The 14,575-nt window shown below is 46.2% G+C and overlaps 1 protein-coding gene across 1 annotated transcript in view; it reads left to right on the plus strand.

Moving 5' to 3' along the window:
• Positions 1-466: 466 nt before the first annotated feature.
• The window catches only part of LOC143768198 (uncharacterized), a 71,925-nt gene continuing 57,816 nt past the window's right edge, over positions 467-14,575 (plus strand). The window contains 5 exon segments of the mRNA XM_077256889.1: positions 467-562; positions 692-871; positions 954-1,077; positions 1,161-1,255; positions 1,454-1,544. Of these exon segments, the coding sequence (XP_077113004.1) occupies positions 491-562; positions 692-871; positions 954-1,077; positions 1,161-1,255; positions 1,454-1,544 (562 nt within the window). The 5' untranslated portion in view covers positions 467-490.

Below are 14,575 nucleotides of genomic sequence, written 5' to 3' on the forward strand. Positions count from 1 at the left end.
GGTATATCTATTCTCAGGCACCTAGAGATAGGAGAAATAAGTCAGAGACAGACTATTTGTTGTCTTTCCAAGATAATCTAATCTTTATTAATCCATGCTGATCTTTTATAGCACAAGATTGAAGGAAATAAAGCCTTACATAATTTGTCAAAAATATAGATCATACAATGGGTTGTCAAACAGATCCTGAGATACAAGATAAATTACATAAGAGAATGTGGGCGTACCTCCCTTACTTACGTCAGTGTGTTCTAGTTCAAAAGTTGAAGTTCTCAAGAGACTCTGGCTAAAGAAATAAAATTTTTGGGTGATTACAGACCATATTGGAAACAACAACATGTCTGACAATTTCTGGAAATTGTAGGAACTGACCATTGGCCATAAGAATGTCGGCACGTAGACAGATGATAACTGGAACATAGGCCATTCTTACATAATACTATTTTCTTCTATTTTATTCAGAATAGAAATTAACCACTCCTTTTACAGTATGGACAGGGACAAGATGGCAGAGAGGATATTACATCTCACCCTAGAGATCCTCTTCCGGCTTACTGGAAAGGTGAGAGATACTGGTGACGTCACATTACATCATTCTTATCTATGGGAATAACAGATGGACAGAACTGGAGAGGTGAGGACTCTGGAAATGTCTGTAGTGAGATTTATTAATGTGTCTCTCCATAACTAGGATTACACAGTAGTGAAGAAGACCTCTAGGGGGCGCTGTCAGGCCCCTGTGTCTGAGGGATGGGGAAGACCCCTGAGCCCAATCACGAGGCTTCCACCTCACCCCCTGATACATGAGGACATCAATTACCAGAAGATCCTCGAACTCACCTACAAGATGATAGAGCTGCTGACTGGAGAGGTGACACTGCTGGGAATGCTGGGACAGTATACAGTAACGCCATGAAGGGATCGGGGGATGACAGTATCATTGTATGTGTCAGGTGCCAATAAGGTGTCAGGATGTCGCTGTCTATTTCTCCATGGAGGAATGGGAGTATTTAGAAGAACACAATGATCTCAACAAGGACGTCATGATGGAGGTTCCCCGGCCCCTCTCATCACCAGGTAATAGACCTGACTAAATACACATGTACTATAATTATCTATATATAAAGAATGAATTCAGTCCCTGTATGTGTTTCCTACAGATATATCCAGTAAGAGGACAACACCAGAGAGATGTCCTCTTCTTCTTCCACAGGACTGTAAACAAGAAGACCCCAATGTTCCTCAGGATCATCAGGTAGATGGAGAGAAGGTGTCATGAGATCTCCCCTATGATGTGTAGACGGCTGTGAAGGTCTTGTGCTCAGTCTTGTTTTATCCTCCAGTATTATATATTTTATACTTCTGTAATGAGAACGGTGGAGATGGCAGGATTAGAGCTGATCATAGTTGAGACTTCTCCATCTGTCTGTGACTTTTACAATATTTGTTTCAGAGTGAAGACCTGACCCATATTAATACTACAGAGAAATATGTGAGGGTTGATCAGTGGTGTAAAGAGGAGATTCTTACAGACAACTGCCCAGGTGAGTAGTAACCACTAAATGCAGAGAAGTCACAGATTCTGTGTATCTGTGATGTAAGTGTTTGTTCCAAAACCTTCTAGCTGAAACTCTTGTCTGTGTTGTTCGGTGGACTACAAGTTACAGATCGATCAAGTAGGTAATCCAGCTCAAACAGTCCCGTAAAAACTTTTTTATTTTATTGAAAAATTCATTAAAACTAATAATCCATCCAGCGTAGAAATCACAACTCCAATGTGGGAAGAATTATGTGGTCAGACGTGTTTGGAACCTTGCCGTTCTTAGTCCTTGCAAGTTCCAGATACTCTAAGCGAGGGATGCTGAACGGAGAGGGTTGTCTTTAACCCCTTTCTGACATCAGACATAATAATCTGTCCATGTGACCTGGGCCTATTTGACTACGGATGGATTATTACGTCTGCTCGATCGCCTACTCACACGGACGGTGTGCGGGCGATCACCGCCAGGTGTCAGCTGATTCTGACCGCTGACACCAGGCACTAAGTGCCACGAGCAGTCACAGTCCCCCGAAATGCTGCGACTGAACACGATCGCAGCATCCCAGTTGCCGGCAGAGGGCTGACTGCCCCTCTGCCTTTGGATTGGAGACTGAGTGTCGTCATGACGACAGCCGGATCACCTGAGCTAGGAAACATGCTTATCGTGCGCAGTGCATGATTAGCAAGTCTCTCTGTCAGTGCAGAGCTGACAGTGTAAGGGCACACGAGATATGTGTGTTGTCATCTTAAGGTACCGTCACACTAAACGATATCGCTAGCGATCCGTGACGTTGCAGCGTCCTGGCTAGCGATATCGTTTAGTTTGACAGGCAGCAGCGATCAGGATCCTGCTGTGATATCGCTGGTCGTTGAACAAAGTTCAGAACTTTATTTGGTCGTCAGACCGGCGTGTATCGTCGTGTTTGACACCAAAATCAACGATACCAGCGATGTTTTACACTGGTAACCAGGGTAAACATCGGGTTACTAAGCGCAGGGCCGCGCTTAGTAACCCGATGTTTACCCTGGTTACCAGTGTAAAATGTAAAAAAAACAAACAGTACATACTCGCATTCGCGTCCCCCGCCGTCCGCTTCCCACACTGACTGAGCGCCGTAAAGTGAAAGTGAAAGCACAGCGGTGACGTCACCGCTCTGCTGTTAGGGCCGGCACTCAGTCAGTGTGGGAAGTGGACGCCGGGGGTCGCGAAGGTGAGTATGTACTGTTTGTTTTTTTTACATTTTACGCTGGTAACCAGGGTAAACATCGGGTTACTAAGCGCGGCCCTGCGCTTAGCAACCCGATGTTTACCCTGGTTACCCGGGGACCTCGGCATCGTTGGTCGCTGGAGAGCGGTCTGTGTGACAGCTCTCCAGCGATCAAACAGTGACGCTGCAGCGATCGGCATCGTTGTCGCTATCGCTGCAGCGTCGCTTAATGTGAAGGTACCTTTAATGGTCTGCTGCCAACTTGTTGGAGGTTTTACGGTCGGAGAAATGCACAGGTCAAGAGCAAGTTTTGTCTCAAATGATTTCTGATTTCATTGGTCAAACAGCACAGTTTTTATAGGGAAAAAGTAGGTGCTTTCCACACACATTACCTCATTTTTCTTTAGCTAATAATTATTGCAAGTTATTGCAGATTCCTGTCGCCCACATGTCACATGTCACATGTTATTATCTTTATTACTATACAGTAGGATCATTACTCTAATGTTTTATTGATGTACCGGTTATTTCTGTATTGGTTATCACCCTAATGTTATACTGTTAGGTCAAGCTGACATTTTTCTTGCACGTATATGGATATTGGGTTTATGAGGGGAGCAATATCCCTAGGTACAGATATATTTATTCTTGATAAGCATGGTGGATTATACAACCATCTCAGAGTCCATCTGGAGGTTGACATAACCTGGTAACAGAAAATGAACTTAGCGACCGAAGTAAGTCTTGTGACAAGGATGAATCAGAACATTAACACTATGATTCTAATATTCAGCAAAGCGTCCTTTTTTTTTTTTTTTTAAATATAAGCTTGATTTTAATGTATCTTCGTATGCCATATATATTATTCATATATCATCTCCTTTACAACAGTTTCTGCAGCATATGTATGCTGCTGCATCTCCATGCTATAGAAGCGATCAGCCTGCAAAAAATGATTTTCCCATAGTGGGCCAAAGTAAGAAAGTAAAAAAAAATGTAAAAATATTTTTTTAAAAATCAAAAATAATTATAAAAAATCAAAAGATATTGTATCTACAAATATTTGAAAGAAAATAAATATAAACAATAAAAGTACACATATTTGCTATCCGACCTATTAGCGACCCGACCTATAAAAGTATCCCACTAGTTAACCTTTAGTGAACACCATAAAAAAAATATAAAACAAGGCAAAAAATGATGCTTTATCATCATATCGCCGAACAAAAAGTAGAATAAAACGCGATCAAAAAGACGGATATAAATAAGCATGGCACTATGAAAATGTCATCTTGTCCTGCAAAAAACAAGCCGCCATATAGCTCCATCAGCGAAAAAGTAAAAAAGTTACAGCTCTCACAATAAAGGGATGCAAAAATTATTTATTCTATAAAAGTTTATATTGTGTAATAGCGCCAAAACATAAGAAAACTATATAAATAGGTTATCTCTGTAATCATACTGACCCGAAGAATAAAGCTGCCCTATCAATTTTACCACACACGGGATGGCATACCCCCCCCCCCCAATAAATAAATAAATAACATGACTCCGATGGGTGAAGTAGTGAAAAATTATAGCTCTCAAAATGTGTTTGTGTGACAGCAGCCAAACATAAAAACCCGATTTAAGTCTGTTGTCGCTGTAATCGCTGTGAGGCAGTGACAGGTAGGGGTCGCTGTGTGTTCTCCCCAGGATGCGCACGGAGGTTTATTGAGGCCATGGGGGTGCATTGCAGTCACAGGCATAGCTGTGATTGCAATTGTGAGGCAGTGATCGATGTCGCAGGTAGAGGTCACTGTGGGTTCTCCCCAGGATGTGCACAGAGGCGTATGGAGGCCATGAGAGTGCATTGCAGTCACAGTCATAGCTGTAATTGCAATGCAGACTAAAAACAAGCGTTAGTCTTGGGCATGTTAGTGTCCAGGGCAGAGTTTGGAAGACCTGCTCTGGGATTTTTGTATTTTGAAGCAGACTGCAGGATGGTAGTCATGCAGTCTGTTTCAGTCCAGGCTCAGGTTTTCTATGTGGATGAAGGCCACAGATCCCAGTTCAAATCTCTGCAATACCCAAAATGGGTTTGGGTGTGTCAGGGTCAGTGTCAGGTTGAGCGTCAGTCTGGTGTGTGCTAGAGGGCAGAGCAGTCGGCTCTGCAGCGCTCCTCTGTGAGGCAGCACAGGCAAGTGGAGCCAATCAGCCAGGCGAACTGAGACACCTGGCTCCCACAGCGTGCACAACGGTGCAGTCGCCCTTGTAACTGGTCAGAGGAGGACTGACGTGTTTAGTGACTGTAAACTGAATTATATCATGTACTGTGGAAAGCTGTGAGTAAAGAGATATTAACACGGTGGTGCAGTCGCCCACGGCAATCGGTCAGAAGTGGCCTGGTGTGTTTAGTGACTGTAATGTGGAGGATATGGTTCCTGGCAGCGATCTGTAGGATACCGAGTACTATGTAGTGCTGTGAATTGGACTTTAAAGGGAACCTGTCACCCCGTTTTTTCGGTATGAGATAAAAATACTGTTAAATAGGGCCTGAGCTGTGCATTGCAATAGTGTAGTTTGTTGACCCCGATTCCCCACCTATGCTGCCGAAATACGTTACCAAAGTAGTCGTTTTCGCCTGTCAATCAGGCTGGTCTGGTCAAAAGGGCGTGGTGTCTTCCCCCAGATTTTGCTTAGTTTTCCGTTGGTGGCGTAGTGGTGTGCGCATGCCCAAGGTCCCGAATCCTCTGCCAGGGGATTGAAAAGAGCGCGATGTTCGTTAATTTCATTGGTGATCGGTGGGCGCGGCCATCTTCCTTTGGCCGCGCGTGCGCAGAAGCGGCGCTCTGCTGGCCGCGGCTTCAAGAAAATGGCCGCGGGATGCCGCGCGTGCGCAGATGGATATGGCGGCGGCCATTTTCCTGAAGCCGAGATGCGAACTCTGCTTCAGGAAAATGGCCGCCGCGATATCCATCTGCGCACGCGCGGCATCCCGCGGCCATTTTCCTGAAGCCGCGGCCAGCAGAGCGCCGTTTCTGCGCACGCGCGGCCAAAGGAAGATGGCCGCGCCCACCGATCACCAATGAAATTAACGAACATCGCGCTCTTTTCAATCCCCTGGCAGAGGATTCGGGACCTTGGGCATGCGCACACCACTACGCCACCAACGGAAAACTAAGCAAAATCTGGGGGAATACACCATGCCCTTTTGACCAGACCAGCCTGATTGACAGGCGAAAACGACTACGTTGGTAACGTATTTCGGCAGCATAGGTGGGGAATTGGGGTCCACAAACTACACTATTGTAATGCACAGCTCAGGCCCTATTTAACAGTATTTTTATCTCATACCGAAAAAACGGGGTGACAGGTGCCCTTTAATGATACATTCTTGTGTGAATTGGACATTTAATGCTGTGAAGTATCTGCATTGAAGAGTCTCGTGAATGGGTGCCAAACGGAGGCTCTCCTGGACTTAAGGAGCGTAGTGACTTTGGTCCGTGGGTCTCTTGTTGTCGGGGACAACCCCAAAGAACGGAAAGTGGAGGTGATGGGTATCTATGGGAAATCCAGGAGTACCCAACTGCAGAGGTTAATTTTTCCACACCATGTGGGGACTTTAAACATGTGGTGGGAGTGGTGAAGACCCTTCCATACGAAACTGTGTTGGGGAGAGACATGTTGTACCTGGCATAGAACCCGGAGATCCTGAGTCAGGGATCAACCTAGGGAGAGAGTGTAACCCCAATAGGTTCTCCCTAAAGTTATTGGAAGGAGAAGCTGAGGATGTTGTTCCGGGCGCAGAACCCGAAGATCCCAAGTCAGGGATACCTGTCAAGGGGTCGCCAACCTAGGGAAAGAGTGTAACTCCGATAGATTCCCCCTAGAAGTTGTGACAGGAGAGGTGAATGATGTTCCAGTGGCAGAACCCGAAGGTCCCGAGACCGGGATACCTGCCATAGAAGTCGCTAACCTAGGGACAGAGTGTAACCCCAGTAGGTTCCCCCTAGAGGTGGTGGCAGGAGAGGTCAAGGAGACCCCACTGAACCTTGAGCTGGAAATGTTGCCTGGTAAGTTCAGGACAGCTCAGTTCCAGACTCTCACGCAGAGACGCAGGTATAAGAAATGTGTGAATATAAAGAAAACTTGGAGGAACCGGGAGTATGTGGTCGCGGAGGCAACTAGGGATGTACTCATGAGAAACCCTCTGGCATCGGCCAAGGATGTGAGTGGGAGTCAGGGTAAAATGGATAGAGCTCTCGCTAGACAGCAGCGTTGGGAGGCTCGGGTACGGGTGCGATGTGGTATGGATGTATGCTCAGAGTTGCTGGGGCGGACGACGGCGTTTCAGCGTGACATAGTCATTGAGGAACGGGTAAGGGTATAGAGGAAATGGTACCAAGGGCCTGAAGGCAGGTACTTAGGTGACAGGATGAGCTGTGGGGTCATTGAACCCAAAATAAACAAGGTCGAGACCACCCAAAACTGTCCCAAATCTACGGTTAATCAGGAAAGTGGTCGTGTCGTCTGCAACGGACAACGGGGTGATGGGTGTTCCCGTAATGAAGTATGGAGGAAAAACACAAAGGGGAGGGATTCTTGCATCAACCGATGGTTCTGGTCCCTGCTTTGGTTTCTCAGTACAGTGTCGGGCGGGGATGTCACATGGTCATGCGGATGCCCTGTCACGTGCCCATGTGGGGTGACAAGTGTTCAACCCCACGGGTTTGAACAGAGAGGGGGATATTTGAGCCAGTGACTGGTGTCACAGGTAGAGTTCACTGTGTGTTCTCCCCAGGATGTGCACGGAAACATATGGAGGCCATGAGAGTGCATAGCTGTGTGTTGTGAATTTGGATTCTGGGCTCCCCCGGTGGCCGCTTGTGGAATTGGACTTGTCATCCTCTTTCCTGTTTCACCTGGTTCCATCAGTAGTGGGTGTCGCTATTTAAGCTCATTTCTCTGGTGGTTTCTTGCCGGTCAACAATGTTATCTGATGCCTCTCAGTGCTTGTTCCTGCTTCTAGACTACTACTAGATAAGTTGGACTTTTGTCCATGTTTTGTTTTGCCTATTTGTTCCAGTTCACAGCTGAAGTTTTGTTACTGTGTCTGGAAAGCTCTCGTTGATCAGGGATTGCTACTCTGGCGTTATGAGTTAATGCCAGAGTTTAAGGTAATCTCTGGATGGTGTTTTGTTAGTGTTTTTCTGCTGACCATGAAAGTATACTATCTGTCTTCTGCTATCTAGTAAGCGGACCTCAAATTTGCTAAGACTATTTTCCTGCTGCGTTTGTTGTTTCATCTGAACTCACCGTCATTATATGTGGGGGGCTACTGTCTTCTTTGGAATATTTCTCTAGAGGTGAGCCAGGTCTTATATTTCCCTCTGCTAGCTATTTAGGTCTTAGGCCAGAGCTGGGCATCTAGCGATAAATAGGAAATGCTACCTGGCTATTTCTAGTTGCGCGGCAGGCTTAGTTCATGGTCAGTATAGTTCCATCTTCCGAGAGCTTGTCCCTCTATAGGCTTGCTATGATCTCTGCCTGCAGAGATCATGACAGTTTGACCGGCCAATAAAGTGTTAAAGACCCAGGTTTAGAAAGGAGAGTTATAAGAAGTCTGCTGGAATTTTTTTTTTTTTTTTTTTTTTTTTTTTCCTCCAGTCTGCCTTGCTGCAGTCTTTTTTCTCTCTCTCCTCCTAATCTCTGTATGGCTCTGTGTGTACCTGACAATAATGGATCTCCTGAGTGTAACTGCGGGTTTGAATAATCTCATCACGAAAGTACAAAATTTACAAGATTTTGTGGTACATGCTCCGGTATCTGAGCCGAGAATTCCTTTGCCGGAGTTCTTCACAGGGAATAGAGCTAGCTTCCAGAATTTCCGAAATAATTGTAAGCTTTATTTGTCCCTGAAGTCTCGTTCAGCTGGAGACCCTGCTCAGCAGGTTAGGATTGTGATTTCCTTGCTCAGGGGTGACCCTCAAGATTGGGCCTTCTCATTGCCAGCAGGGGATCCTGCGTTACGCGATGTGGATGCGTTTTTTCTGGCCTTGGGCTTGCTTTATGAGGAACCTCATTTGGAACTTCAGGCAGAAAAAACTTTGATGGCACTATCTCAGGGGCAAGACGAAGCTGAAGTTTTCTGCCAAAAATTCCGTAAATGGTCTGTGCTTACTCAGTGGAATGAGTGCGCCTTGGCGGCAACTTTCAGAGAAGGTCTCTCTGATGCCGTTAAGGATGTTATGGTGGGGTTCCCTGTGCCTGCAGGTCTGAATGAGTCCATGACAATGGCTATTCAGATTGATAGGCGTCTGCGGGAGCGCAAACCGGTGCACCATCTGGCGGTGTCTATGGAAAAGACGCCAGAAAGTATACAGTGTGATAGAATTCTGTCCAGGAGCGAGCGACAGAATTTTAGACGGAAGAATGGATTGTGTTTCTATTGTGGGGATTCTACTCATGTTATATCAGCATGCTCTAGGCGTACAAAGAAGCTTGATAAGTCTGTTTCCATTGGCACCATTCAGTCTAAGTTTATTTTGTCTGTAACCCTGATTTGCTCTTTGTCATCCATTGCCACGGACGCCTATGTTGACTCTGGCGCCGCTCTGAGTCTTATGGATTGGTCCTTTGCCAATCGTTGTGGTTTTGATTTAGAGCCTTTGGAGACTCTTATTCCTCTGAAGGGGATTGACTCCACCCCATTGGCTAATAATAAACCACAATACTGGACACAAGTAACCATGCGTATCAATCCGGATCACCAGGAGATTATTCGTTTCCTGGTGCTGTATAATTTACATGACGATTTGGTACTGGGATTGCCATGGTTGCAGTCTCACAACCCAGTCTTGGACTGGAGAGCAATGTCTGTGTTGAGCTGGGGATGTAAGGGTATTCATGGGGACTTACCTTTGGTTTCTATTTCGTCGTCCATTCCCTCTGAAGTCCCTGAGTTCCTCTCTGATTATCAAGATGTCTTTGACGAACCCAAGCTTGGGTCGTTACCTCCGCACCGTGAGTGCGATTGTGCCATAGATTTGATACCGGGTTGTAAATATCCCAAGGGTCGTTTGTTTAATCTGTCTGTGCCGGAACATGCTGCTATGCGGGAATATATAAAGGAGTCTTTGGAAAAGGGACATATTCGTCCATCTTCTTCTCCCTTGGGAGCTGGGTTTTTCTTTGTCTCAAAAAAAGACGGCTCTTTGAGACCATGTATTGATTATCGGCTTCTGAATAAGATCACTGTTAAGTATCAATACCCATTGCCATTGCTTACTGATTTGTTTGCTCGTATAGAGGGTGCTAAGTGGTTCTCTAAAATTGATCTTCGTGGGGCGTATAATTTGGTGCGGATCAGGCAGGGGGATGAGTGGAAGACCGCATTTAATACGCCCGAGGGCCACTTTGAGTATTTGGTCATGCCTTTTGGTCTTTCTAATGCCCCTTCAGTTTTCCAGTCTTTTATGCATGATATTTTCCGCGATTTTCTGGATAAATTTATGATAATATATCTGGATGATATTCTGATTTTTTCTGATGACTGGGACTCTCATGTCCAGCAGGTCAGGAGAGTTTTTCAGGTTCTGCGGTCTAATTCTTTATGTGTGAAGGGGTCTAAGTGCGTTTTTGGGGTCCAGAAAATTTCCTTTTTGGGGTATATTTTTTCTCCCTCTTCCATTGAGATGGATCCCGTCAAGGTGCAAGCTATTTGTGACTGGACTCAGCCCTCCTCTCTTAAGGGTCTTCAGAGATTTTTGGGCTTTGCCAACTTTTACCGCCGATTTATTGCTGGTTTTTCGGATGTCGTTAAACCACTGACTGATTTGACCAGACAAGGCGCTGATGTTGCTAATTGGTCCCCTCATGCTGTAGAGGCCTTTCAGGAGCTTAAGCGCCGTTTTGCCTCTGCCCCTGTGTTGCGTCAGCCTGATGTGAATCTGCCTTTTCAGGTTGAGGTTGACGCTTCGGAGATCGGAGCAGGGGCAGTGTTGTCGCAGAAAGGTTCCGACTGCTCCGTCATTAGGCCTTGTGCCTTCTTTTCTCGCAAATTTTCGCCCGCAGAGCGGAATTATGATGTTGGGAATCGGGAGCTTTTGGCCATGAAGTGGGCGTTTGAGGAGTGGCGCCATTGGCTCGAGGGGGCTAGGCATCAGGTGGTGGTATTGACTGACCACAAAAATTTGATTTATCTTGAGACTGCCAGACGCCTGAATCCTAGACAGGCGCGCTGGTCTTTATTTTTTTCTCGCTTTAATTTTGTGGTGTCATACCTACCGGGTTCTAAGAATGTTAAGGCAGATGCCCTTTCTAGGAGTTTTGACCCGGACTCTCCTGGTAATTCTGAACCCACAGGTATCCTTAGGGAGGGAGTAATTTTGTCGGCCGTTTCTCCTGATCTGCGGCGGTCCTTGCAAGAGTTTCAGGCGGATAGACCGGATCGTTGTCCGCCTGATAGACTGTTTGTTCCGGATGATTGGACCAGCAGAGTCATCTCTGAGGTACATTCTTCTGCATTGGCAGGTCATCCCGGAATTTTTGGTACCAGGGATTTGGTGGCAAGATCCTTCTGGTGGCCTTCCCTGTCACGAGATGTGCGAGTCTTTGTGCAGTCATGTGACGTTTGTGCTCGGGCCAAGTCTTGTAGTTCTCGGGCTAGCGGACTGCTGTTGCCCTTGCCTATTCCTAAGAGGCCTTGGACACACATCTCAATGGATTTTATTTCAGATCTGCCTGTTTCCCAGAAGATGTCTGTCATCTGGGTGGTCTGTGACCGTTTCTCTAAAATGGTCCATTTGGTTCCTCTGCCCAAGTTGCCTTCTTCTTCTGAGTTGGTTCCTCTGTTTTTTCAGAATGTTGTCCGATTGCACGGTATTCCTGAGAATATTGTTTCTGACAGAGGTACCCAATTTGTGTCTAGATTTTGGCGGGCATTCTGTGCTAGGATGGGCATAGATTTGTCTTTTTCATCTGCTTTTCACCCTCAGACTAATGGCCAGACCGAGCGGACTAATCAGACCCTGGAGACATATCTGAGGTGTTTTGTCTCTGCTGACCAGGATGATTGGGTTGCTTTTTTGCCATTGGCAGAGTTCGCCCTCAATAATCGGGCCAGCTCTTCCACCTTGGTGTCCCCGTTTTTCTGTAATTCGGGGTTTCACCCTCGATTTTCCTCCGGTCAGGTGGAATCCTCGGATTGTCCTGGAGTGGATGCGGTGGTGGAGAGATTGCATCACATCTGGGGGCAGGTTATGGACAATTTGAAGTTGTCCCAGGAGAAGACTCAGCGTTTTGCCAACCGTCATCGTCGTGTTGGTTCTCGGCTTTGTGTTGGAGATTTGGTGTGGTTGTCTTCTCGTTTTGTCCCTATGAGGGTCTCTTCTCCTAAGTTTAAACCTCGGTTCATCGGCCCTTATAGAATATTGGAGATTCTTAATCCTGTTTCTTTCCGTTTGGACCTCCCTGCGTCCTTTTCCATTCATAACGTTTTTCATCGGTCGTTATTGCGCAGGTATGAGGTACCTGTGGTACCTTCAGTTGAGCCTCCTGCTCCGGTGTTGGTTGAGGGTGAGTTGGAGTACGTTGTGGAGAAAATTTTGGACTCTCGTGTTTCCAGACGGAGACTCCAGTATCTGGTCAACTGGAAGGGTTACGGCCAGGAGGATAATTCTTGGGTCAATGCATCTGATGTTCATGCTTCTGATCTTGTTCGTGCCTTCCATAGGGCTCATCCTGGTCGCCCTGGTGGATCTGGTGAGGGTTCGGTGCCCCCTCCTTGAGGGGGGGGTACTGTTGTGAATTTGGATTCTGGGCTCCCCCGGTGGCCGCTTGTGGAATTGGACTTGTCATCCTCTTTCCTGTTTCACCTGGTTCCATCAGTAGTGGGTGTCGCTATTTAAGCTCATTTCTCTGGTGGTTTCTTGCCGGTCAACAATGTTATCTGATGCCTCTCAGTGCTTGTTCCTGCTTCTAGACTACTACTAGATAAGTTGGACTTTTGTCCATGTTTTGTTTTGCCTATTTGTTCCAGTTCACAGCTGAAGTTTTGTTACTGTGTCTGGAAAGCTCTCGTTGATCAGGGATTGCTACTCTGGCGTTATGAGTTAATGCCAGAGTTTAAGGTAATCTCTGGATGGTGTTTTGTTAGTGTTTTTCTGCTGACCATGAAAGTATACTATCTGTCTTCTGCTATCTAGTAAGCGGACCTCAAATTTGCTAAGACTATTTTCCTGCTGCGTTTGTTGTTTCATCTGAACTCACCGTCATTATATGTGGGGGGCTACTGTCTTCTTTGGAATATTTCTCTAGAGGTGAGCCAGGTCTTATATTTCCCTCTGCTAGCTATTTAGGTCTTAGGCCAGAGCTGGGCATCTAGCGATAAATAGGAAATGCTACCTGGCTATTTCTAGTTGCGCGGCAGGCTTAGTTCATGGTCAGTATAGTTCCATCTTCCGAGAGCTTGTCCCTCTATAGGCTTGCTATGATCTCTGCCTGCAGAGATCATGACAGCTGTGATTGCAATGTAGACTAAAAACAAGTGTTAGTCTGGGGAATGTTAGTGTCCAGGGCAGAGTTTGGAAAACCTGCTCTGGGGTATTTGTATTTTGAAACAGACTGAAGGATGGTAGTCATGCAGTCCGTTTCATTCCAGGCCCAAGTTTTCCATGTGGCTGAAGGTCACAGATTCCAGTTAAAATCCCTGCAGTAAAGGGTTTAGATGTGTCAGGGTCAGTGTCAGGTTGAGTGTCAGTCTGGTGTGTGCTAGAGGGCAGAGCAGTTGGCTCTGCAGAGCTCCTGTGTGAGGCAATACAGGCAAGTGGAGCCAAGCAGCTAGGGGAGGTGAGATGCCTGACACCCACAGCATGCACAGCCGTGCGGTTTCCCATGGTAGCTGGTCAGAGGAGGACTGGCGTGTTTAGTGACTGTAAACTGAAGAATATCATGTACTTTGGAAAGCTGTGAGTAAAGAGACATTAACATGGTGGTGCAGTCGCCCACGGTAACTGGTCAGAGGTGGACTGGCGTGTTTAGTGACTGTAATCCGGAGGATATGGTTCCCGGCAGCGATCCGGAGGATTCCGGGTACTATGTAGTGCTGTGAATTGGACTTTAATGATACATACTTGTCTGAATTGGACATTTAATGCTGTGAAGTAACCACATTATAGAGACTTTGTGTTGATACTTGGTTGGGTCACTGCCTCTTCACTGTATAAGTGAGCTACCATTGCACTACATCGCACTGACCCGAAGAATAAAGTCGCCTAATCACTTATACTGCTCGAGGAATGGCGTAAAAAATAAATAAATCCAATTCTTCAGCTATTGTTCATTTTTTCATTCTGCCTTCCAAAGATTGCAGTAAGGCTCGGCGCACATTTATACTGCGCTCTGTGTTGAACTCTTTCACCGGGGTTTCCATGTAAATCTCTGAAATACGTGATTCAGATGGAACCTCTGGCGGAAGATTCCCTATTATGAGGCAGATGGTGTACTGTGAAAGCTATTTGACCCGTGATCCAGCGGTGTCCGTCTTTTTAGGATTGCATGCAAGTGCTGTCGGCCACAGTTTTGTGCACTTCTGAAAAGGACACCGCTAAACAGAGGCCAGAAGGAGTCCCGAGTAACTCTGCTGTCTCATTATAGTGAATGGATCCCTCTGGGGTTTCATCTGAATCACGTCACTCAGAAATTTAGATGGAATCCCCAAAGTAAGTGCTCAGCATAGAGCGCCAGATAAATGTGATCCCAAACGTTGCGTAAAATGTTCCCAGTAAAAGCTTCAACTCAATCCACAAAAAAAACAAGTCCTCACTCAGGTCTGTCATCAAATCTA

Source organism: Ranitomeya variabilis, chromosome 4 (genome assembly GCF_051348905.1).
Source record: "Ranitomeya variabilis isolate aRanVar5 chromosome 4, aRanVar5.hap1, whole genome shotgun sequence".
NCBI lineage: Eukaryota > Metazoa > Chordata > Amphibia > Anura > Dendrobatidae > Ranitomeya > Ranitomeya variabilis.